Source organism: Protomyctophum bolini, assembly GCF_963924005.1.
Source record: "Protomyctophum bolini genome assembly, chromosome: 4".
In the NCBI taxonomy this organism is placed as follows: domain Eukaryota; kingdom Metazoa; phylum Chordata; class Actinopteri; order Myctophiformes; family Myctophidae; genus Protomyctophum; species Protomyctophum bolini.
Window position 1 is genome coordinate 27,962,704 of NC_137865.1, and position 25,161 is coordinate 27,987,864.

The following is a 25,161-nucleotide window of genomic DNA, read 5'->3' on the forward strand; positions in this document are numbered from 1 at the left end:
TGGTAGGACAAGGTGTCAAATCTTGAGGTCCTGCAGAAGTGTGGTCTACCCAGTGTTGAAAGCCTGATCATCAAGGCCCAGTTCCGGGCAGTAATGATACTGCCTGTGATACTGACATGATACTGATACGATGTAAAACTTTTCTCAACAATATGACCCGTAATTACATTATTAACTGTGAATTGAGCGGCTACATGTAACACATTATTACATGATTACATTATGCAAAAATCATTATTATGTTATGCTCTCATGATGTATTACATTGTGACCTTATTAGCCTACATTATGGGCCTTTACTACATTTAGGTTATCACATTATGAACTGTTATTACATTATGTGCTGTTATTACATTATGAGTTGCTATATTAGACTCAGTATAATTATGATATTCTAACTACCATAACATCCCTGAAACTGGCACTGCTGGGAAGGCAATTCCCAGCTGCCTTTGGTCTAGACCTCTGGGTTTAAGTAGAAGCGTTTATGACTGATTGGACTTGATGGCTCGTGCTGTTCTTTGGTCAAGAACTGGGGGAACCACCTGGAACTCTGTCCTGTAGTGTGAATGCAGTGATAAAATCTTCCCCGTGTCAGGCTAGTTCAGGATAAAATGCAATTATTTCACATAGCCATCTTTGTGTTTCTTTTAATACTCTAAGCTACTGCAATGTTACAGCCGTAACGCTGCCCAAAACAAAAGTATACGCCGAGTTTAACTTATGCATTTACATTTTCGTAACACTATTTCTTCCAGCACTGTAAAATCTAAATGTTGAAAGTCATGCAACAAACATCCAATTTACACAAGAAAGAACAAACACAAATACAAAGAATATAAAATGTAGCCTACAGTCAAGTTTAATATAATACAAAGATGTTGGCATATGACACTGATGTGAACCTGTACTTTATGAACAAAAGCACAACATGTCATAATATACAATGGCTGAAAATGAGATAAGATTACATATTTATATAAAGTGCAATAAAAATAAATGCAACACAGTGAAGACCTGAACACTTACTAGACCCCAACGTACAGGGGTCTTCAACAGGGGGCGTCCTCAGGGTGTCAGAAATTCTGGGGGATGGAGTTTTAGACCAACCATCCCGATTCTCGGGGGAACATTGGCAGGGAATAGCAGATCTATAAGAGCAGATTTCAACGTGCGGCGCCATCCATGTTTTGGCCATGTCGTGACGTCATTTATGCATCCTACCTGGGTCAGTCCCCCTCCCCCATTCTGAATTCCCATAGACTTGTTTAATAATTTAATAAATACGAACTGTATTCCAAATGAGAACAATATGTGAAAACTTCATGAAGGTATATTCCTTTACAGAACAACCATCTAATCTGTTTTACAGATTTTTGGGTAAAACAAGTTTTATTTCACTGCAACAGTTCCAGGACAGATAGATAGATGTACGTTTCTGGTATAATGTCCGATAGGTGTTAACTGGGTAAATTAACTTTCATTTCAATGTGTCACGACGATCAGTTAATATCTTCAGCCTCTCTCTCTCTCTGACACTGTCTATCTCTCCCCCTCTCATCCCATCAGTTTGAGATCAGGCAGCTGCGAGCCCACCTGGCTCAACAGGATCTGGACCTGGTGGCTGAGCGGGAGGCGGCCATGCAGATCCATCATGTGTGGGGTAAACAGAGCAGCAGCTTCCAAGAGGTGGACGGCCTGGCCCCCGGGGCCCCTGAACACCCCGCTCAGGTTAAAGCTAAAGAGCCTGGAGGTGTAACAGGTAACAGAGCTGGAACCCCCACATCCTGCTGTGTATTACAGGCTGTGGGTAGCACCTGGTGGTTATTAAGGCCCTGCCTGCTAATATCAGCCCACATGATGCGTTTGAATGCAACAGATGTGCTCTGAGCCCTGGGTGATACACTCGAGGGACCGTTTTTGCGATCTGCCAGTTAAAGCATCTTCCAGTAAAATACTTAGAGCCACCCAACCCAATTGGGACCAAAAAAAACGGAACGTCATTGTCATCATTGAGAGATGGCTTTGGGTCAGAGGTACAGTATATCTATAAGTATAAAGGTCACTGGAAACAATAAACTTTAGTAGCAACTAGTGTAAAATAGAAGGTCACAGCAGGTCAACAAAGGTCACACTGTAACTTGTAGGTCACACCATATTAATCATGTAGTTGTATAGAATATATATCACTGCTACAGTCCCTGCAGTATTTTAAGTTGGAAGGCAGGACAGTTGATTAAAGATGAACATTACACACATACACACACAATCAGGCCCGGCAGCGCTCAACATTCGTCTCTGGATCTACATTCCACAGCCACACTCAGATGAATAGATGGACTATAAACCTTTCCAAACGTGACAGGTCATAACTTATAGGACTTAAAGGAACAAAGCACCCTTAGTCCCAGTGATGTCAGGGCTCAGAACACTGAAGCCATTCCTTTATCAAAACTATAAATCCACCTTGTGACATTGCCACACATCTGAGCCGCCATGTGTACAGTCAGTTACCCAGACAGCCTTTTAACTGAACCTGCTCCTCACATGCTCATGTGTTATTAATCACTCTGAGATAGTCTCTGTCACATCTTTCAGGCTGAGCGTTGCCCAACCCCCTCCCGGGGCATTCACAATATGAATGAATATTTGAAGCACAAACATAAATGAATATAAGCCATCAGAACGATCCGGTGGGACTCTAGTCTGGATAGCACTTAACGGAATTCTTAAAGTGGACTGATTTAGGGTCAGCGAAATACACTCACTACCGAGTATTTGCTGTGGTCATTCAGGCACAGCAGGCTTTCTGCTGTCCAACTATAACCAAGTGCTATGGGTGGTAAATCATTGAACAATCTACTGTACAAAGATGTCTGAAATCCTGCTTTCCCTCCGGTCATATTAATCATTGGTGAACCTATTTATGCTGTGAGAAGAAGATTCATACTCAGCTCAAGAAACTCTGAGACAAAGTACTGTCATAAATAAAAGTAATAGTTGTCTAGTGAGACCAAATGTGATGAACATCTCACCAGACAGAAACATCAACATTTTTAGCATTTAGAGTCATTTTGCGGCAACCACTCAACCGCTGTGTTGTACCTAATTTCTAGTCTCTGAATCTGAATTTACAAGGACATTAAGCATTCATTTCTATTGTTTGAGACAATAAAGTTGCCATTTTTATTTCTACCAGATCATTACGTTCAAGATGACATGAACAACTACATAAGCCAGTACTACAGTGAGCCAAGCAGTGGTAAGAACCCGCAGGATTCCTCTCTCCATTCTCACTTTCTACACCGGTGTAACTGTATTCCATCCCTCCCAGTGTACACTTGTATAATATATACTTTTCCCATGCAGATATTGGCATCCCAGATCCAGCTGCATGTGTCATCACCACTGCAGCCATCGACGTGCACCTACCTAACAACCCCAGCCAGCTGCCCTCCACGTTGGTGAGTGCTGACGCGGTGACATCTGGCCGCCTGCATCGGACCGGCAGCTCGGTGAGCGAGGCCTCCACCAACGTGTCACGCTCTAGCTTCAGCGCCCGCCAGCACAGCTTCAGCAGCCACACCCTGGGATCCACCACGGACTGCAGCTCCACGGTGCGAGAGGCCTCCACGTCCACAGACTACAGCGGCCAGCGCTGCTACCCACCGCCCTACAGCAGCCCCCTGGCCCTGGGCTCGCAGGGCACCAGGGGGCATCCCTGTGCCGTGGTGCAGGAACTGCTCTCCTCACTGTCCGAGGACTCCAGTCTCGGCCAGAAGGGTCTTGACCCTGTGAACCTGAAACTGCCCAGCCCCACAGACTCTACTAAGACCAGCCCCGAGCTGGACCACCGGGTCAACATCTATAACAAGAGGAACCAGGAGAGCCGGGCCGGGCTCCACAACAAGCCCATTATCCACATGCAAAGCAATGAGCCTCTGCTTGAGGAAAAGTACAGAATGATGGAGCCAGTGGACACCCCAGTAAACCGCCTTTCAAAGACATAAGACAGGCCTCGAGGAGGGGGCCTCACTCCAATTCTGTCCCCTTGTTCTCTGGAGGCCGCTGACATCCTGTTTGTCCGACCACCCCTTAATGCCGTTAGTTGATAAGGAGTCATAAACGGTAAAAGGAAGGTCTGCACATTGTAGCTCTGTAACACTGAGGAGTTTTGAGCCCTTGCTCGTCTGAAGAAGAGCATCTGCTCAAAATGTCATGGTTGGACCAACATGGATGTTCTAATTATCTACACCTAAGAGACCTACTGTACACTGTGTAGCTCTTCCTTTTACCTTTTATGATTGTTTTCTGTGTGTTCAGCACCTGCCTTCAAATGGTTTGTGGATGTGCGTGACTTTTGTGAACCGTTTGAGTTTAAAGAGTGGAGTGAACACAAGTGTCTTTGCCACAGCAGCACACAAAAGGAGGTCATGAACAGACTGATTTGTTGTCAGGCATTCAATATCTATCAGGAATTCACTTAGGAAAAATAAAAAATAAAACGCTTCAGTGAGTACAGTGAAAACATTACAAACGGAAACCAGCAATGGGGCTTCAGCCCAGAATTTTCTGATGACAGGTTTGTGCATAAGAATCTGGCTTTGATGCGTTATGCTGGTCACCGGGCAGGGCTGGTGCTTTGTTCCTCTACTACACTTTGTCATTAATGGAGGCACTAGACTGATGATCATTTATTGGAAAACCAACAGCTGCACATCAGTTATCCCAGGCAGATTCATCCTAAATTAAAATTGTATTAAATTCATCTTGGTCATCAGCCTAGTCTCTCCACACTCACAAAGAACGGTCCTCTTTGACAGGACTGCTGCAGGGTACAATTTGATCTACGGTCAGATGTTGAGCTGTGATCTCAACCTTTCTTATCTTCGTCTTTGTATAATTATCAATGCTAACATTTGTACTTCTGAGTGTCAAAATTCGGCATATTCAAGCACTGTAGTTTTTATTGTCCAGGTGCCACAGCTAGAGTCTGATCAAACCCAGTGGAGCCAGTTTACACAGGGTCTTCATTTACAATCTACACTATCGTATTTCCCATTTCACACGTTAAATGACAAAAAAAAAAACATCTACATGTATAGGTTTTGTTTTCAAATAGTAATTAAGGTCTAAGGTTTTCGATTTTCACCATTTCATCATTGCGAGTTTGTGTAGGCTGTGTATAGGCATTACTGAATGGGTTTGATCGAATTCCAGCCAAATAAAATAATGGATAAGTGGGTACTGTTTTAAAGTGTTGCTCAGAAGGCAAAGTATTATAGCATGAACCTTTGAGATGATTTGCTTTTTAGATATGGCAAACTAATCCTGTTCATTTTAATGTCAACAGGCACTTTGTATGACTGTTCAAAAGAAGCAACTAAATACAAGAAGCAAATAAAGAACAAACATGGCAAAATTAAAATAATTTGTTTTTAATTCAATAGTTAATCTGAGACTTTCAATGAAAACTCCTGGTTTGAAGTGCTCCACCTGCAGGTTTTACATGAACTGCACGATCAAGCCAAATACATCATGGACTGTATCAAACCCAAAAATGATCATAAAGTTAAAATACCATGTTATGCCGTAATAGATATATCAAATATCCCCAACAGTAACCATTATTCAAAGACAGTGTACAACACATAAAAACGGACAAGTTATTTTGTAAACTGAGAATGTTCTGTTGCCCGTCAAGGAGAAAGTTGATGAGAACATAAATTATGCCTCCTACGGAACACTTTCAGAAATCCTTTAAGGCAGAGGTTGAAGGAGAGGTTGGTTCACCTCATTGGTTGCAGTGTAGTTTCCCGAGGTGAGAGTGATGGACTGAATGGAAGCATGGTGGAAGATTGCTCCACGTCACTTGCTGAGAGCTGCAGTCATCTCTGGAATAGCCTGAGCAGATGTCAGAGGAGAGAGATTTCATATAATACAGTGTGCATGTCAAAGTTGTGTGACATAAAAACTGCCATAGCCGTCTTCACTATGGCCCAAGGACTGTTTTTCCTGCAAAACAAATGCTTGGAATGGGTTCAGAATCATGAATAACCCCTAGTTTGACTACTTAATGCAAATTTGAAGATTTTGCCTTATATAGGTTTTCAATGGTACCCCAATGTTTAACCCCTCAATTTACCATGATCCAAAATGTATATAATAATACTTTTTTGTTATTTGGATGATCCTAAAAAACCTTGGAACGACTACAATTGCTATTTCGTTTGGGTCACGCACCTTTTTAACTTAGATTGACTGGCCTATTATAATTTACATGAACAAAAAAAATACATAAGGTATGGTATTCGTATGGATAAACACACAAGTGCAATATTCTATCAATTAAAGGTAGCAGTTAATGCAAACACACCTATTGTAAATGGCTTTACTACAAACTCAAGCGATTGAAAATCTATATCATTGGTCCCCAGAGACAAGTTGGTCCCAGGTATCAATTTTCCCACTGGAGGAAAAAGGAGAAAGCCCATCCATTTTAATCAGCTACGTGAGGAGTGATCACATGTAAGGTGATCACACGGAAGGTCACAACTCCACTGCCACAAGCTATTATTCCTAATCACTTCTACAGAGTTTAGCAGGACACCTGGGCTGCTCATGCACCACTGATGGACTAAATAAAACATGACCGACAGGACACACACATGAAAATATAAGCTCCTAGCCTTTCACCAACGTCGCAGGTCTCCAGTGTTGCGAGTGCCAACCCGACTGGCTTGTTGTCCATTAGTGCCAGCCAGACACTAGAGGGCAGCTAAGCATGTAAAAGAGTTGGCAACAAGGAGCTGAATACAAACCTGGAAAATTCTACCCAGCCACTTAAGGCAACAATTGATTACATTTCATAGCTTGTAGGAAGACCTGTGTGGCTCTGCCACTAGCACGCACACACAGACACACACACCTGATTAATTCAGGGACTCAATAATTCAACAGTTGCACATTTCCATTAGGTGAAATAATGCATCGTGCAAAATGTATTAGGGAAATAGTAGTGAATGTTATATTCAGTCACTTTGGGCACTTGCTCAACAAACTGTCCAGTCTTGGCAGTGCAGTCAAGTGTTTAGAGCAGTTGAGTTGTGGTGTGTGGCTTAGGAGATGGAGCAGGTCGTCCAATGATCCCTGGGTCGGCGGTTCGAATCCCGGCTCCTGGTGTCCACATTTGTGTGTGAATGTGGCAAGTGAGGACGCTGGCGTCGACTGTTCGCCGCTTCACCTCCCAATGTATGAATGAACCAACCAACCATTGTAAAGCGCTTTGAGCACATAGAAATGCGCTATAAAAATGATTGTCCGTTTTGTTAATATGCACGCCAAGTCAGAATTCTTACCTTGAAAAGATCTGCTACCAAGCCAAGGTCAGCCACCTGGAAAATGGGAGCCTCCGGGTCCTTGTTGATAGCAACAATGGTCTAAAAGGAAAAATGTGTTTAGACGTGTTTAGAATATCAAGGAGACTAAGGCTGCCTCAAAATGTTGCTTTAATTACCAAGTGTTTTAATTTACAGTAATTGCCTGTGGCCCATTTTTAAATAAAATCACACTGTAGGCCTAGGTGGGTGGGTGTGTGCATTTAAACAAGGTTAATGGTGGTGTTGAGCAAAATGAAAGAAAGAAAGAAAAGAAAGAAAGAAAGAAAGAAAGAAAACTAGTGAAAAAGTATTTCAGAATATAAAACAATTAAAACAACTTAATGGGGTCCATATGACTGTACCTTGCTGTCTTTCATTCCAGCAAGATGTTGAATGGCACCAGAGATACCAACAGCAATGTACAGCTCCTGTGAACAGAACATTTAACAGCGCAACAAACCCAATTATAGTTTGTTTTGAACAGGCACTTCAAAATTCATTCACTTTCATTTTATGAAAGTGCCCCAGTGGATGGGGGGCACTGGGGCATGAGTCAGAGAGGGCAGTGCCCTTTCTGCAGCTCCCCGATTCCAGTGGGAGAACCCATCCCTGGCTCTCAGCTTAATGCACCGCCATATGAATATTTCAGTGCCGTTTTAGCATCACTGCCAAAGTCTCTGAAGAGCGGAGCATCAATTTGTGAACACAAATCTACTGGAGTCTAAACCTAAGTGCATTCACTGCCGGGTTTTACTGACCAGACAAACACCACAGAATCTGCACTGTTCTAAGTATCACTGTAAAAAGCCAGCACTCCGAGTGAGCAATCTGTCAACTAAGCACATACATACAGGATGGTCCTGGTAAGATGCCTATGGGCAGCCAAAGCAAGTCCTCTCAAGAACACACATTTACTACACAATTAACTTAGAAAATGTACCCATTTTCCCCACTCAGAATTAAATTAGCACTGAGGATTTTATTGTGTATTTGAAGGCTGATTGCACCTCTGGAGAGTTATTCAAGGGTGGTAAAGACAACATTGTTCAATGACAACAACAGCAGCCTGGACTTTTGCCTACACACTTCTACGCTGCCAAGCTGTCACTGCTCCCCTGGAAGGCTGCTCAGGCATAGCAGCTGACAGCTTCAATTACATTCTAAACAATTGAAAAACTAACAACCCTGTAAACATCACACCAAGTGTGAGGAAGTTAACTAAACAACAGTTCCAGGAATCTGGGTGGGGCAGGGGTAAGGTTCCTGCCCACCACCGTGGAGAGCCGAGACTGGGGTTCAATTCCTCCACGGTGCCTCCCGCTTGGCCGGGTGCTCCAAGTAACACAATTAGACGTGTTCACTAGAAGCTGGCAGGGGTGGAGTCACCTTGCTGCACTAGCGACACCTACAGGTTGGCCATGGTACCTTGTTCAGCGGGGAGACGAACTGGAAAGGCTAGCTGGCATTGTACCCTCCAGGTTAAACTACTGACTGTGAGGTGAAAATAAGCAGCTCAGTGATGTTGCTAGGTTTTCAACATAATTGGTCCTTGGACGGTGGACCAACAGGTGGTCATTCAAATGCATCCCAGAAAAGAAAGCGTATATAAAATCATGTGGGTGTCCGGACTCCGGACCCACAACTGGGGACCACTGTCCTAATGTACACATTCTATATGCACTACTTCTTGGAAAGTAAAAAAAAAACCTCAGAATACAGGGTACAAACTAACATACAAAGTATATAACACAAAAAGATAATTTATACTTCTATACTAGCACAGATACAATAGATAGGAACTAAAGAACAACAGCCCTATGTCGAAGTATTTTTTGCTCTAGTATTTTCTTTTTACAAAGAGGGATTCCCTTCGAATGATTTACGCTGGTTTCACACGGAAAACAACAATCTGAAAACAAGATGTCACACGTTATCACCAGGACAAGCCGCGCACCAAAACGAGATTTGCGCAGAACACACAACTTCAAATTCTCTGGAAGGTATTCCTCACAAAAAAGGAAGTAAAATGCCTGTGATCAAGAACATGTCTAGAACATGTACATTTATTATTGTGAAAGATATCCCCAAATGTAAATTATTAATTTATTATTAATAATAATGATTATTAATTTGCATAGAATTTGTATAAGAAAAAACATTTTCCTGGATGCAGGGCTAGCAGCATCACTGCGTCCTGCATGCAGACTCCATGTGTAGCAGACAATTATGTTTGTCTACACTACAGCCTCCCCAAGACCAAACAGTAGGAATAGGCAATGGGGATAGGGAGGGGGACTTGTCATAACTAAAATAGAAGTACGTTTAAAAGCTTAATAAATAATGTAAAAAACAACAGTTCCACTCTCAATGTTATCATTTCTAATTACAAAGGCAATACATTATATCTAAAATCTGATTTTAGGTGGCATTCAGAATCACAAATGTTATACTTAACATACCGTATTCACAATGGTACAGGATGAAATAAATTATTTTAATTAATTATTGAAATTCCAATAAAATGTATCACTCATTCTAAACCTAAATTCAAAACGGTTTTTAACTTGTTAATTGTTAACATTTGGAAAATTCAATTCAGACAGGCCGGCCTGGTGTGAAGCACCGAGTAGCAGATACCCACTGGAGTCTGCTTTAATGGATGGGCTAAATCATTTAGGCCCTAAATGTGCCATCAACTACATTTCATAGGGCCTAATGTGTGGATAATCACAGCTGGGATACCCCAGCTGGACCGGATAATGGCAAGTTAACCTTTTTAGAAAGGCCAAAGGATCCATCCTAATCCTACTGAATTTCAGGAATGCTGAATGCAAAGGAAAGTAACAGGCATTTGCAATTTGCACGCCATTGACGCAAACTAATGCACTGATAAAGGTTCTGCTTATCATATTAGAAAAGGCACAATTGAGTTCCAGTCTTGTGTGCCTTTTAACCACTTCAACCCTATATACTATGTTGTATGTATGCAATATAGCAGGTATATAAGCTCGCAACACGTCAAGCTACTATGAGCTGTTACTGTATGTAGATCTGCTATTTTTCCATGAGGACATAACTAGTACAGGGAGTCAGGGATGTTAGGGTTCATCTCACATGGTTAACATATTTTGCACAATTCTCACGGTTTCATCCCTGCTGTTCAAATAATCTGAACTGACAGTATAACAGGCATTGAGGGGAATCACTTACAGGCGCTACAATCTTGCCCGTCTGTCCAACCTGCAAGTCATTTGGGACATAACCAGCATCCACAGCAGCTCTGGAAGCACCAACTGTGGGGAGGAATATTACATCATATAAAATTCAAATACATAAATGCAAACACATTGATCATGCAAGAGACAAAATCATTGATCATAAACCATCCACAACTAACCTGCAGCGTTCATTTTGTCAGCAAGGTCATAGAGAAGCTTGAAGTTGTCTCCACTCTTCAATCCCCTTCCTGCAACGAGATATAATTAGCCAAATTTAAATACAAACGGAAATAAAACCAGTTAATTCAATGACATACAGTAATGAAGCCCAAAATGTCTTGGAACAGCTGAGCGTAACTATTGAGGTAAGGAGATGCTAAAAGAAATCATGCGGAATCCTTTGAATAATTCTAGAAGATTTACAGAATGCTGGACATGAAAAACAACAACAAAACTCCACTGTACATAACGTCTATCTTCATGTATCTGCTAAAATATTTTTTAAGCTGTTGCTACTTGCCATCATCTCCTCTCACCAGTAAAAACGTTTTAATATAACCAGATCAATGTACAAGCAATCTTCACATAAGTCACAGGCACAATAACATCATAGAGCCATTACATACCATCTGATTAAACACATGCTTCCATATGATTAAGACATGCCTTTTGCTCCTCATTGGGACTACAATATTAAACAAAATCATCTGCATCATCATTTTAGCCATATTCATGTAGGCCTACTCCAATTTATACCATAATTTGTCATTAAAGGGAAAATAGGTGGCGGCCTGGCCCGTGGCTCAGCAGTCCAGGTACCTTGGCCGGTAGTCAAAGTCTGGCAGTGTGCCGCGGGTTCGACTCCCGATCCCGACTGCCTTTACTGCCTGTCAGTAAAGGCGGTCTCCCCATTTCCCGTCAGCCTACTGTCTGTCTCTCCATAAAATATATAAAATAAAGGTGAAAGCCAAAAAAAAGAAAGAAAAAAATAAAAAAGGTAAAAGAAGTGGTATAAAAATAACACATTTGTACCTCCAGACACTACTATCTTTGCACTGGTCAGATCTGGGCGGTCACTCTTGCTCAGGGTGGCTTCCAGCCACTCAGACACTCCAACAGCTGAAGATGCAGCCACTGTGGCCAAGGAATAGTAACAATTATCACATAATCAATAACCACTGGGGGGTACTGTGAGTACTAGTACAGTAGTACTAACGTTCTAGATCACTAGCACAGGATTCATAACCTCCACACCATGCCCGGTGTAATGGCCACCCATTACACTGCGGGTGCAATGTAGGCCGTCTATGGCCTGTCTATGGTCTGTCTATGCCTATGAAGGGTGATTACTCACAGAGCTGTTACAGTTTTTGGCGTAGGAGGAATGCAGTACTATTTTCACATTTTCCACAGAAATACATGGTATTTTTCCTATGTTATTAATGTTATAAAATGTACCTTCTTCTGATGTGGCACTGCCTCCTTCCATGACAGCGGCCTCAAAGGATGTCCCTCTGACGGTGAACACTTTCACAGACTCATTACATTTCACAGTGCTGAGAGCATTCCCTGTAAGACACAATCAGACAGACATAACTGTTTAACGATGTCATGAGAGGTCATCTGCAAGGCCTTGTCACTACCAATAATCCTACTGTAGTCTGTGGTTATCGATATTCACTGGCAAAGAAATCAAAGTGGTGCTACAGTACAGGTTCCTACAGTATGATAGACCTGGCATGTGCAAGAGAAAAGCACATAATTACAAATTCCTTGAAAGCTGAGCCAAACGGTCAAATGATCAAAGGGCACAATTTACCATTAAACTGCTTCATACTTTGTCACTGTAAAACAAACCCAATTAAAAGGCTTCAGTTGTCCCATTTTTTATTGAAACATTAAGAAGAGTTACCAGCATAGATGGTTCTGACAAACGTGTCTGGAGACTTGATCTCGATGATATCTGAAATTGGGGCAACATCCAACTTGGCAGCCACTCTTGGGAGCAGGTTCTACAGAATGAGTCAGAAATAGCGTCAGCAATAACAATGTGCTTGTAATGAAAGAGTTATGATGGAAATGGATGATCCAGTGTGGCGACCCAAATGAGAATTAGGCAAAAGAAGAGGAGTTTTATGAATTTTTAGAACAGTTAAGACAATGCTGCTTGAAATGTTTTCAAAGCAAGTGTATTCCAGAAAATTAAAAAGATGGTTAACACACTCTCCGATTAAAGGGACACTTCACCCTTTTTGCAAAAAAAGACATGTTAATGACGTTTAGAAGCTTTAGATCACTTTCCTGGGGGTATTTATGTGTGTAATATGTGGTTTTAGATATTTTAGATTGTAGCAGTGAGCCTGTTGTCTCTGATGTCATGGACATTGGTCTCACTACCTTCCTGGACTACAATTCCCATAATTCTTTGGTGCACTGCTCCTCCTTGTGGATAGGGGGGAGAGCTGTCTTACTGAGACAACATGTAGTCCAGGAAGGAAGTGAGCCCAGTGTCCATGACATCAGAGACAACAGGCTCACTGCTACAATGAGGGTGAAGTGTCCCTTTAAGTGACTTTTAACTTTAACAACCAGTACCGTTTCTCATCATCTCCCTAGTTAGTTAGACATTTCCCTCATTAGGCCAGTCAATCTAAGCTAGAAAGTGTGTGACCCAAAATAGGTTTTAGGGTCATCCAAATAAATAATTGAAATAATTAGTAGATCATGGAAAATTCACGGGTTGAAAGTTGGGGTACCATTAACAACCTATATAAGGCAAAAATTACATTTGGGCACAAAAGATCACAGGATCTATTGAATGTGAAGGGGGAGGTGACAAATTGACATTGAGCCTACGACACACACAGTATGGCATTTCCCTAGTATCTCCCTTCACATTCAGTAGATCCCGTGATCTTTTGTGGCCAAATTAAATTTCCTGGAGTCTAGTAGGACTATGGTAAATAAAATAAAATAAGAAATCGCCGTAAAATATATTACATATTATTTAGCCCCATGTTCGAATGCCCTGCCCCCCTGTCAAAAATAGCTAAAATCGCTAAAATGAAAGCAAATGAAAAAATATATATATACTAATCATCTTTTACTTTCTCTAACAACAACCTAAAACATGAAGCTTGTTTGAAAAACATTGTCCTTTAAGTAGCATGTGACATTTCAAACTAGGGGTTTTTCATGATTCTGAATCTATTGCAAGCATTAGTTTTGCACAGAAAATATTGGGCTAGAAACGGCCATAGCCGTCATCACAAATGTGATGAGGTCATCACATTTGGTGGTGGCTATGGCCAAATGTAGCCCAAGGAGTGTCTTTCGTGCAAACTAATTCTTGCACTAATGCTTGGAATGGGTTCAGAATCATGAAAAGCCTGTAGTTTGACACATCGTATGCAACTTAAAGCATAATGAAAATGTGAAAACGTTGACTTATATAGGTTGCCAATATGTATATATATATATATATATATATATAGGTTGGTACCCCAACTTTCAACCCCTGAATTTACCATGATCAACTAATTATTTCATTGACAATTTTAATGTTATTTGGATGACCCTAACTTTCCTAAGGATCATAAAAAATACTTGAACGATACAATTTCCTGTGGTTCAAACCTTAGATTGACTGGCCTATCATGTAAGAGCAACAAAAACATACTAAATAATGAATTGAATAGACAGGACCACAACGGAAACAAGACCTTGGTCTTTTTGCGTTATAATTTTAACAATCGTAGTAAATCGTACCTCTGTACTAACTGTTAATAAAGTATTCGATCAATCAAAAAACAGTACAGACAACATACTATAGTACATGCTGAGTTAGGTTCCCCAAGAGATTAAAAAAAGGAAAAAAATCAAGTAGTTACAATGTATTGATTCAGCCAATCATTACCTTTCCAAAGGCAGATGCTCCAGCACAGATGTGGGTGAAGTTGAATTGCTTCTGTGTTGCCAGGATAAGTGGAGTCAGCTCCTCTGCACAAGAAAAGGGAAAATATTCTATGACTCAGCCTTACAGGAGCGCAAGACCAACATATTCCGAAAGGTGACATGATTCTGTAATGCCACATACCTGGCAGACCACCTTTATAAGCATCATTTTGAGCCACCAGAACTTTGCTCACACCTGGTACTTTACTAATATCCTCCACCACCTGAGAAGAGACAACATGTTTCAATCCAGCTTTAGCTCTCAGAAAACTAGGTTGCAATTAGGAGAATTCCGGACTAGCCGTTTTTTATAACAGTTAAACCCACCGCGCACCCTCAGAGCTGTGGTGAGCTCGGGATGGAGTTATGAAAATGTTCACCTGTACCACTCGTTCTTGGATATAGTTACAACAAATTAAGGTAATCCACCTATGATAGACAAAACAAAACCTACATCATCACAAACCTGGTGTGGCTTGGACAAAGTCAAATATAATCTACCTTTGCACAATCTGTTCCAGCAACCAAGCAACACACGTCTCCTCCAAGCTTATTGGCTGCAGTTATGGCATTGAGCGTAATGGGCGTCAGCACGCCATTGTTGTGCTCTGCGACCACCAAGGTACTCTGAAACCTCTGGAGGAGGCCAGTCTATTGGGAAGAATGGCAGACAGTTAGTACATGATTCTTTTCAATAGAAAATACATTTTCAGCTAGATTCAATATGTTTTTATTTATTTTTAATCACCAGTAAATTATATTGTACTAGTCCTTACCCGTTCTGAATATATGAACAGCAAATGATGTTCAGTGTGGGTAATGTGATGTAATAGATCACATTACTGATAGGGGGGAATTGTTTACAGATGATCTTGGGAACTTGGGTTGGGCACAAAAGTATGCTAGTTTCTTTTGCAAGAAAATGCTGCAGTACACCATTGATGGGTGATGTAAATGTGGTGGTGATATTCTGCCCAGAATGTGTCGTTCGTGAGCTACTGAGCCAGCGTTGGTCATTGCATCCGTCTATGTAATTTTGTCATTGTGTTGTTCCGACGGCACGGGATCCGTCTTCCCCGGATTATAGTATTCATATGTTATGATCCAACAGATATAAAGTGCACAGTATTTAAACCGTTGTCAAGGCAATGCCCCGTCCGGGTGGAGTAAAAGTTAAACCCTGTTGTTGTTGCGTGCTAACGTGAGGCTGTCCGTGCGTTGTGGCGTTGTGAGGAGGCGCTTTGCTCTATGCGGATGGACAGACACACACACACACACACACACAGCGGTTGTTGAATTTAATAATGATAGCATTCTACATTGAATGTAAACTTAAAAGGGATAGTTCCGATTTTTTTTACTTAAGCTGTATGAAATACTTGACATTAATATAGTTGTTGCAACTGTATTCATTGATTGCCCGAGTCCCGGCGTAGTGGGAGTTCTGCTCTGGTTTTGGTGAAATATTAAGTAGTTCCGGTCGTTTTCTGGGGGCACAGGGGGCCACGCATTAAAAGTAAATTAATCCACAAAATTAACAATTTGTATTGTTGACCTATTTCTAAAATATTAGTGCAACTTTCGTTCATTTTTTACCCCTCTGTCACACGGAACTATGTTTTTTGTGTCCATATCACTAGGCCCAAAGAATAGTACCATGTGATAGAGGGGTCAAAGTTGAACAAAAGTTTTTTGTTCAACTGTTGAAAAAGTTTGTTGAGTTCAACTATTTTATAAATAGGTCAACAATACAATACAAAACGCTAGTTTTGTGAATTAATTTACTTTTACTGCACAGCCCCAGTGCCCCCCAAAAAATGAAGGGAACTACTTAATATTTACCAAAACCAGAGCAGAACTCCCACCACAGGACTCGGGCAATCAATTAATACAGTTGCAACCACTAAATTAATGGCAAGTATTTCATACAACGTAAGTTGTAAATCTGAACTCTCTATCCCTTTAAATTTAGAGTCTGGTCCAGATAACGGTTTGCCCAAAATATCAGCCATTTGACTTTTTTTGACAAAATATAAAGTTCCATTTGTGTTCATTATTGATATCAATGAAAACGTTGTTGATTTTAATTCATTTTATTTGCTTAGAAGTTTCTATGTTCTCACATAGAAACTTAAATCAAATCTAAGTTTGTTTAATTGATTAGAATATGCTTTGCACTATTTGACAAAATATTGGTAGTTATGGTCTCGGACTCTACATAATCAGGATCCAACATTGGACCCAAACATATGGCACCGGTTTTGGTGTACGAAGACAATGAGGAGGGAGGAGGAATTGATTTGGAAAACTTACACAACCAATCTATTCAGTGCAAATACCACAGCCCAGTTTGTGCAACCTCTTTAACAACCTCATCGGTCCTGTCAAGTTAAAGCAGGTTGATTCCAGCTATATCTGAACAATTTTCAGTCTGAGCAGCATAGGGCTGGTTGCTAGTACTTGGAGGTCACCGACTCAAATACTGTCAGTGAAAAATGAACACAAATGTCAACTGACTGACTCCTAAGTGTCATGGTCGAAATAAGTTGGCAGTGCAACACCATTGTTCACTGGCGGATCAATTACCAACATATATATTTTATTATTGACAAATTGACAATGGCAATTTGTAGTTCTCTTAGCTATGCTAAGACACCCCCAGCTAACGGGGAAAAATAATGGGCAATATATTGTTGCCTGTCAGCTACTAAAACAAATTAATGATTGATGTATGAGTGATGTCACAGCAATGACAGATGCTGTCATTGCTGTGACATACATTCATTTATATAACCCTCCTGGTTGACTAGAACCAGGCAAGTAGACAACCAGTGCACCTGGCAGAGAAAGTCACCAAGCTGCTGCTAGCATGATAGTTTTATAGCAGCTGAATGTGGAAACACAGGGATCAGTTAACCGACGTATGGGATAATTGAATGATGTAACAACGTAAACGAAATAAAACAAGCCTCCATGTGCTGTAAATACACTTACCAACTGTTTGAACGTGTTTTTGCTGATAGCTCTGTGCATCCTGGCTGCAGTGTTGTTGTCCTCCAGACAGAGATGTTGCGTACGTAGGCTACGCTGCTCAGGAGAATATGACTGTGGCACTGTGCTAAAGGTTAGCTCAGCTCATCTCGCGAGATCAACTCAGAATAAACATAACACAGTACACGCATTTCCGTTGAAGTCACATGCAAGGGTCACACATGGGGGTCACAGGTACCCTACTACCCTGCCTGGTATGGTATGGCAAGGTTTTTTTTAATTAAAATGTACAAATTGGATATTATTATAGGCTATAAATAATACAAAGGGACCCCAATGGAAACAAGATTTCTTGGATTTAAATCCTATAGTAGACCATGTATCGAACTGTATATAACCTACTTTCCTGCATGCTTTTGCAATCAATCAATCAAATCATTTTTTTAAACTGTGTGTGTGCGTGCGCGTGTGTGCGCGCGTGTTAGCCTTGGATCAAGACATCAGATCAGATCATATGCAAATAATAAAATAAAATAAAAAATACATCTATGATAATGATAGTCTTGAAGTGTATGTTACGACGGTGTTGCGCGACCGATGGTGGTGTGTGACATGTCTGTGTGTGTGTGTGCCCATTGTACCAAGACATCAGAGACACATACTTCCCACAGATTACAACCACACACGGAGATTTTGAAAACATGACCAATGACAAAAAACTCCCATATCTGCTGGGCGAAGTACAAAAATGTGCAAACACAGCAGCAAGATTTGTGAGTTGCTGTGATAGGAGAAGGATATCAAATGGAACACAACCACCCTAAAGACTAATAATTGTGTATATTCCTGCACTATACCTGCATCGAGTTATCTTGGTACACAGAAGTTGATCTATTGAAGATTCTGACCTTCAAAGTACATAATTTTTGTTTTGATTGTATTGCTGTATTGTTGTATTGTTCTTTCTGCTTTGGCAATGTAAACGTATGTTTTCTCATGCCAATAAAGCCCTTTGAATTGAATTGAATTGTGTGTGTGTGTGTGTGTGTGGGGGGGGGGGGGGGGGGGGTCACGTTGCCCACGTGATGCTAGGGGTGGAATTATGTCGATGTAAAAATGATAACGTTATTAAAAACATGATAGGAAGGGAATGACGGATTGGTGTATATATATTGTTTGGTTAAATAACTATACACAGCCTATAAACAAACACAAAGGTGCATGTTTTTCCCATATTGAAAATAAAATGTTGAGTGTCACTATCTATTCTGAACCTAGAATATGCTATTGAAAAGTACCTTGCCCACCGCCGACTAAATTAATCAATTCCTATACAGACTTGCATGAACTTTGTCAGATGAATTTGAGTATCATCATTTCGATCTACATTGTTTTCCTATAGGATTTTATATATTTCACAACATGGACGTGCTGATCAACATATGTATAGACCTTATTCATACTGATCAACCGAAATAACTATGATTTGACCAATTACAATAAGCTATAGTGACAGTCCATAACCGAGCAAATAACCTAAACGTTTCCTTCATTCATGTCTGCTATTGAACTTGACTGCATAGGCCTATATACCTATATATGTCCATGATGTCCCACATGTCTTATAGACTATTTGATTTGCATAGGCTAGGCCTATTTATAAAATGTATATAGGCTACGAAAGACATGGAAGAGTTGCGGGCAGTATGTGACGTTTATTGGCCATGATGAGAATATCCCTATTTATATTCAACACATTTATTAGACTAAACCATAATTTAAAATAGAATTTTACTTTAGCATCGGAAAATTAGATGAAGCGCTAAAGAAGAGATTGATTAGCCTACTTTTAATTAACCTAAAAATTATATATTATGCTGTATGGTGATGAATGAGGCAGCAATGGTTGCAACTTCTGGTTCAAAATGGGTCACTTATAAAGTTATACTCTGCCATAAATCTGCAGTCTGCAGAGACAATAAGCTCACTATTATGGTGCTTCTGCTTGTTGTGACTTGGTTAAGATATTAAATGAACGTCCAAAATCTAAAAAAGGCGCAGTTTTATCAATGAAAATAACATTGTTGTTGTACCAACAATCACTAAATGATCATTTTTTATTCCGTGAAGAAAAATAATAATACAAATACATGCCTACACGAATTCATCTATTTAAGTGAATTAATATTGATCACTTCAAAATGCTATTTGAGCAGAACATTAAAGCCTTATTAAACATTTATAGATAATATTTTGCCCTCCGCTTCTTCATTCTCTCTAATGGACAGTAGCTCTGGTCCATATAGCTCTATAAATGGCATATAATAGGGATATAATATGAACAAGATAGGCCTACTTTAGGTAAACACGTTTTCTGTAAAGAACCATTTAATTTACATTAATTTAAGTCACTTGTGAACTGCAGCCTCACTCCCAATCTTCCGTCGTAGGCTGAAAACCCACTTTTTCAGACTCCATCATGGCCCGTATAGCACTTGCCCTAGCCCCTTATACATAGCACTTTATGTAGACTTATTTTTCGACTTATAGCAGGTTATAGACAGCACTAATTGCATTTGATGTATAGCACTTAGTACATAATAGTATAGTGTTTATAGCACTTAGTACATAATAGTATAGTATTTATAGTTTATAAATAGTTTCACTATAGATACTCCACTGTTACGTTCTATTATCTTACGCATGTTTCACGATAACTACTTTTTATGTATGTATTGCCATGCTTTTTGTTATTGCTTAATGTAATTGCTCTGGATTAAGAGCGTCTTCTAATTGCCTATACACTAATTGTATAAATAACAGCCTTTCATGCGACATGTTGGTGCTTGCGTTGATAGACTAGGCTTGCAGGTCACATGCAGGCCGTAATTTCACATCGCACCTACTTTATTTGTATTAACCCATTAGTTTATTTATATTATTGTATTGCGACCGTCTTTCTCTCTTGTGGCACACGCCACGTTCTTGAGGTAGGCCTATATTCGAAGGACAGACACAGACTCACATAGCCTACATTTGTAGAATGTTTTCGGTATAGGCCTACTATTATTTGTTGAAGAAATGGCAGAAACTGCTCCATGGGTGCATGGACAAATGCATTGTTGTCATCATGTTAGGTCAATAATGTATTTGAATGACGTCTCAACTAACAATATACCACGGTTTTGAATTCTTCATAATAACAACAACAACAACAACAACAACATTAATAATATAATAATAATTTGGAGGAGGAGGGGGGGGTGCGGCGGCGGCGGCAGAAAAAATCATTTGGGATATAGCCAAGTTTCCTCCTCAGACTATACATTTTCCATTACCTTTATGTCCTCATCCAGTAGAGGGCTCTCTCACAGTGCAATATTTAATGTGATTTAGTCAATATACCATTACCAACAACACAACAGCAGGCCTATACTTATACTTCTAACAAAAATAATAATAGAATAATAATAATTTGTATTGTTTAGATTAATGTTTAGATTGTCTATATATTTAGGGTAATAGGGGTTTATATTTTGCCTTCAGCCATACACGCATATGACTGTATAGGAAAATCTCCGTTTAATTTGCTGTGCAAAATGCTAAATCATGTGGTGTTATTTAACTAAATGTTGCTGGCCTGGTACAGGAAAAATGGAGAAAAGAAAAGAAAATCAAACGAAGAGCATGCAGGAGAAATTCTCCTGGAGAATCCTCCGAGTAGTACTTTGCATATATCAGCCTCTCTCTCGCCCCGCGCGCACAGAGGTCCAGGTTCGTCTACGTCACTGAGTGAGGGACATTGTTCTCCCCACCTCTCACTCGAGGAATACAAGTTATCGGTCAGCCAAGGGACGGGACCGTCTCCTCTCCCTCTCCTTTCTAAACATCTATCGGCTTGCAAAGCTCTCCTGTATGGTGGATATTCTGTTCAATTCTTCTTTCTTGGGTGATATGGGGGATCATTCCAAAAGTAAGCTATAACTAACTTTCACTTCTACCTTCAGTTATAGGCGTTTAATAGGCTATAGAAGTAGCTGTTTTTTCATGGTGACAATATGCTATGCAATTGTGTTATGCACGCTTCTTTCCCGTGTTAATTGTGAGTAGAATCAGCATAGGCTATATATTTAAAACATAATTTTGTGTTGAGCTCAGCATTGCCTCTATCGCAACGCTGCAATTAAAGCATGTTCAACAGACATGGATACATGCAGGGTGGGTGGTGGGGGGGCGTTTAACGAGGATGTCTGGGGATTAAATGGTGTACATTGTAGCATTAATATGTGCATTCCACAGAGAAGTCTGGTATCGCAATGTGTGTGGGCTGTGGAAGTCAAATACACGACCAGTATATCCTGAGAGTCTCCCCGGACCTGGAGTGGCACGCTGCGTGCCTGAAGTGCGCGGAATGCAGCCAGTACCTGGATGAGACGTGCACTTGCTTCGTCCGAGATGGAAAGACATACTGCAAAAGAGATTATGTAAGGTAGGAGTTGACTTAACCTTCCATATACACAATTTGACATTATGAGAGAGGCCCACTCTGGCCAACACGGTACATCCGAGCACAAGTTTGAAGGAAAAATAGAGTAGGATATATCAGATTTATTTGGGCATTATTTAGGCATATAATTTTCATCATTTTGACTAAATAATTTTCATATATGGCTTTTGGATCCATATAGTGAGCTAAAATCCAGCACCACAAATATAGGCTAATAATAATTAATCTAAATTGGTTAATTAAATTGTTCCAGGCCCGTTTGTGCCCCACATTCGAGACCTTAAAAAACTGAAACCTAATTTGTATGTTCCTTTTACAGATTATTTGGGATTAAATGTGCAAAATGTAACATTGGCTTCTGCAGCAGCGACCTGGTGATGAGAGCTCGCGACAACGTGTACCACATGGAGTGTTTCAGGTGCTCGGTGTGCACCAGGCACCTTCTGCCGGGGGACGAGTTCTCTCTGCGGGAAGACGAGCTGCTGTGCCGGGCTGACCATGGTTTACTGATGGAGCGCTCCACTGCAGGGAGCCCTCTCAGCCCGGGGAATATTCACTCCTCCAGACCACTGCATATTTCAGGTATATAGAAGCTATACGAGTTCTAACTTCTATACTAAAATTATTAATAACTTTATATGGTCTTATAAAACTAAGAATAGCAAATGAGCAGGCTATAGATATGTATAAAGACAAGTTAAACAACAATAATATAATATGCATATAATAACAATAGCGTAATAATAATAATAATACAAACATGCATACATTTAAAGTGAACTACTTCCGTGTTCTTGCAATGTGCTGTTTGGTTATTTATTTTTATAACTTCTAAACGAAGAAGAAAAAAACTGATTGTTTCTAGACATGCGATGCATTGTGCGGGTATAGGCCTACCTATATGAAATTATTAAATTCAGGATGATTATGCTTTTCTGGTGCCTGTTGTTGTTCACCTCAGAGCCGGTTACTGTCCGACACCCTCCTCATCGGAACCACGTCCACAAGCAGTCTGAGAAGACCACGCGGATCCGGACGGTCCTGAACGAGAAGCAACTGCACACCCTGCGGACCTGCTACAACGCCAACCCCAGACCGGACGCACTAATGAAGGAACAACTGGTGGAGATGACCAGCCTGAGCCCCAGGGTGATACGGGTCTGGTTCCAGAACAAACGCTGCAAGGACAAGAAGAGGTCCATTCTAATGAAGCAGCTTCAACTGCAATCACACAGTGACAAAACTGTAAGTCGCAGGATCATGCATCTTGTGTAATACCCAATGGTCCTACTCAAACTTTTACATGTCAAGGACCTCTAAATTAACATAGTCGCGGGCCCTATATGAAAATATTTTGTGCCAGGGACTCATCAAGTTTTCAAGATCTCTTGGAAAAAAAGCAGATCCATTGTCTATTTTCAAATGTCGATGTGTAGGTTAATTTTACTGGGGACCCCCTGGAGCCTCGTCAATAACCCCTGGTGGTCCACGGATCCCACTTTGAGAACCAGAGGTTTTGTTACAGGCTATAGGCCTATCATTATTCTACAATTTAGTCAAATACATTTGAACAAATCAACGATGTCTTCATTGAACATAGGCCACTCAACATAATAGACTATTAATTAAACAGATTATTTATACAGTGTTTAACTATATAATCAGCGAGATGGCCTATTTGAAAATTAGGCCTATAGGCTATTTATTAGTGATTTTCGTTTCCTCTGTAGAATTTGCAGGGACTGACGGGCACCCCTTTAGTGGCAGGTAGCCCAATTCGCCACGACAACAACATCCACGGGAACCCAGTGGAAGTGCAGACCTACCAGCCACCTTGGAAAGCCCTGAGTGACTTTGCTTTGCAGAGTGATCTGGACCAGCCCGCTTTCCAGCAGCTGGTAAGACAAAACACAGTCACTTGTCAAGCACGCACGCACGCGCATGAACACGAACACACACACACACACACACACACACACACACACACACACACACGCATGGGGGAAAGGGAATATTATTACTGTTAGTTAGATTTTAGTTAGAGTGCAGTGTGCACACAATTGGTAACTCACCGAGTTCATATCGTTTTTTGCTTGTATGTTTTGGTGACTTCATATATGGCATAAATAATAAATGATGTTTTTTCCATTGTGTTGCTATCCGCTATAACCGTGATGTAATATGCATAATATGAGCTAATGTGACAGGGCTCTCCGTTTACCTTGGCAGGTGTCTTTTTCTGAATCAGGCTCCATGGGGAACTCTTCGGGCAGTGACGTGACCTCGCTGTCGTCGCAGTTACCGGACACACCGAACAGTATGGTGCCGAGTCCTGTCGACACGTGAGGCTGGAACCCTCTATGCACCCTCAGGTGCTGCATGGACCTATACTATACGCGCGCACACTTCCGAGTGTTGACATTTCACTCAAGAAGAACAAGTATTGGACTATGATGGACACGGATATCCGTGCGGAGAGGATGCATCAATTTTGTGCAGCCCATGACTCAATTCGAGGATTGCATGGGGCCTAAAGAAGCCCCCCGCATAAACTCAGAATACGATGCTAATACAAGCCATGTCTGGACTGGACATATAAGGAATATACTGTGGGATTCACAACACACGCTGTGGGCCTATTGGACGCTTTGAACATAATTTCTTATGTTTATCATATTTCCATAAGGGTTCAAGACCAAAAAACACGTGTAGATGTGCATGATTTGTAAAAAAAAAGTGAATCATTGTCGACTGAGACTCTTGTAAATTAATGAAACAGGTGAGATACCGTTTGTTTGAGAAATTAAAAAAATAAGTTATTGTTATTTATTATGGAGGCAGGCATAGCTGCTCTTACCAATAAAATTATATACGACGAATCGATTATTTGAGGCAACATCTTTTATTGTCGCATTAACCCTCAGAACATTTTTTTGAAATAGCCGAAATAAATCAATTTAGAGTTAAATATAAACGGAAATGTCTCATAATGTCGGCCATTGTATTTAGAAATTTCGATCATTTCAGTTGTATGGTTTCAAATTTTCGATACGCATGCCATGCAGGCATGCATATGCAGCAGTTCAAGAGACTTTTCGCAGAATTCCAATGC

General features: G+C 40.6%; 3 protein-coding genes across 3 annotated transcripts in view; 2 read left to right on the forward strand and 1 right to left on the reverse strand.

Moving 5' to 3' along the window:
- tmem266 (transmembrane protein 266) overlaps positions 1 to 4,154 on the forward strand; it is a gene marked incomplete at its 5' end in the record, with an annotated part of 85,466 nt that extends 81,312 nt beyond the window's left edge. Inside the window, 3 exons of the mRNA XM_080762154.1 lie at positions 1,570 to 1,762; positions 3,200 to 3,262; positions 3,370 to 4,154. Coding sequence (XP_080618280.1) covers positions 1,570 to 1,762; positions 3,200 to 3,262; positions 3,370 to 4,010 — 897 coding nt within the window. The 3' untranslated portion in view covers positions 4,011 to 4,154. The remainder of the gene's footprint in view (positions 1 to 1,569; positions 1,763 to 3,199; positions 3,263 to 3,369) is intronic.
- Positions 4,155 to 5,422: 1,268 nt separating this feature from the next.
- Positions 5,423 to 17,661, reverse strand: etfa (electron transfer flavoprotein subunit alpha). Its single transcript, XM_080761925.1, has 12 exons — positions 17,546 to 17,661; positions 15,053 to 15,202; positions 14,694 to 14,775; positions 14,514 to 14,596; positions 12,510 to 12,609; positions 12,056 to 12,166; positions 11,630 to 11,731; positions 10,777 to 10,845; positions 10,590 to 10,672; positions 7,742 to 7,807; positions 7,359 to 7,439; positions 5,423 to 5,904 (listed from the first exon to the last, which is right to left on the reverse strand). Exons 1-12 carry the CDS (start codon positions 17,582 to 17,584, stop codon positions 5,869 to 5,871), a joined length of 1,002 nt encoding a protein of 333 aa, XP_080618051.1. The 5' UTR covers positions 17,585 to 17,661; the 3' UTR covers positions 5,423 to 5,868.
- Positions 17,662 to 21,400: 3,739 nt separating this feature from the next.
- On the forward strand, positions 21,401 to 24,520 carry isl2a (ISL LIM homeobox 2a). Its single transcript, XM_080761924.1, has 6 exons — positions 21,401 to 21,515; positions 21,842 to 22,031; positions 22,369 to 22,631; positions 23,011 to 23,294; positions 23,780 to 23,947; positions 24,279 to 24,520. Exons 1-6 carry the CDS (start codon positions 21,458 to 21,460, stop codon positions 24,393 to 24,395), a joined length of 1,080 nt encoding a protein of 359 aa, XP_080618050.1. The 5' UTR covers positions 21,401 to 21,457; the 3' UTR covers positions 24,396 to 24,520.
- The last annotated feature ends 641 nt before the right edge of the window (positions 24,521 to 25,161 follow it).

Excerpts from the sequence above, each read along its gene's own strand:
- etfa (XM_080761925.1), bottom strand. The coding sequence starts at position 17,584 with ATGCACAGAGCTATCAGCAAAAACACGTTCAAACAGTTG. Across the intron at positions 14,597-14,693 it reads TTATAAAGGTGGTCTGCCAG|AGGAGCTGACTCCACTTATC; the intron begins GTATGTGGCATT and ends TTTCTTGTGCAG. Across the intron at positions 10,846-11,629 it reads AAAGATAGTAGTGTCTGGAG|GAAGGGGATTGAAGAGTGGA; the intron begins GTACAAATGTGT and ends ATCTCGTTGCAG.
- isl2a (XM_080761924.1), top strand. The coding sequence starts at position 21,458 with ATGGTGGATATTCTGTTCAATTCTTCTTTCTTGGGTGATATGGGGGAT. Across the intron at positions 22,632-23,010 it reads CAGACCACTGCATATTTCAG|AGCCGGTTACTGTCCGACAC; the intron begins GTATATAGAAGC and ends TGTTCACCTCAG. Across the intron at positions 23,295-23,779 it reads AATCACACAGTGACAAAACT|AATTTGCAGGGACTGACGGG; the intron begins GTAAGTCGCAGG and ends TTTCCTCTGTAG.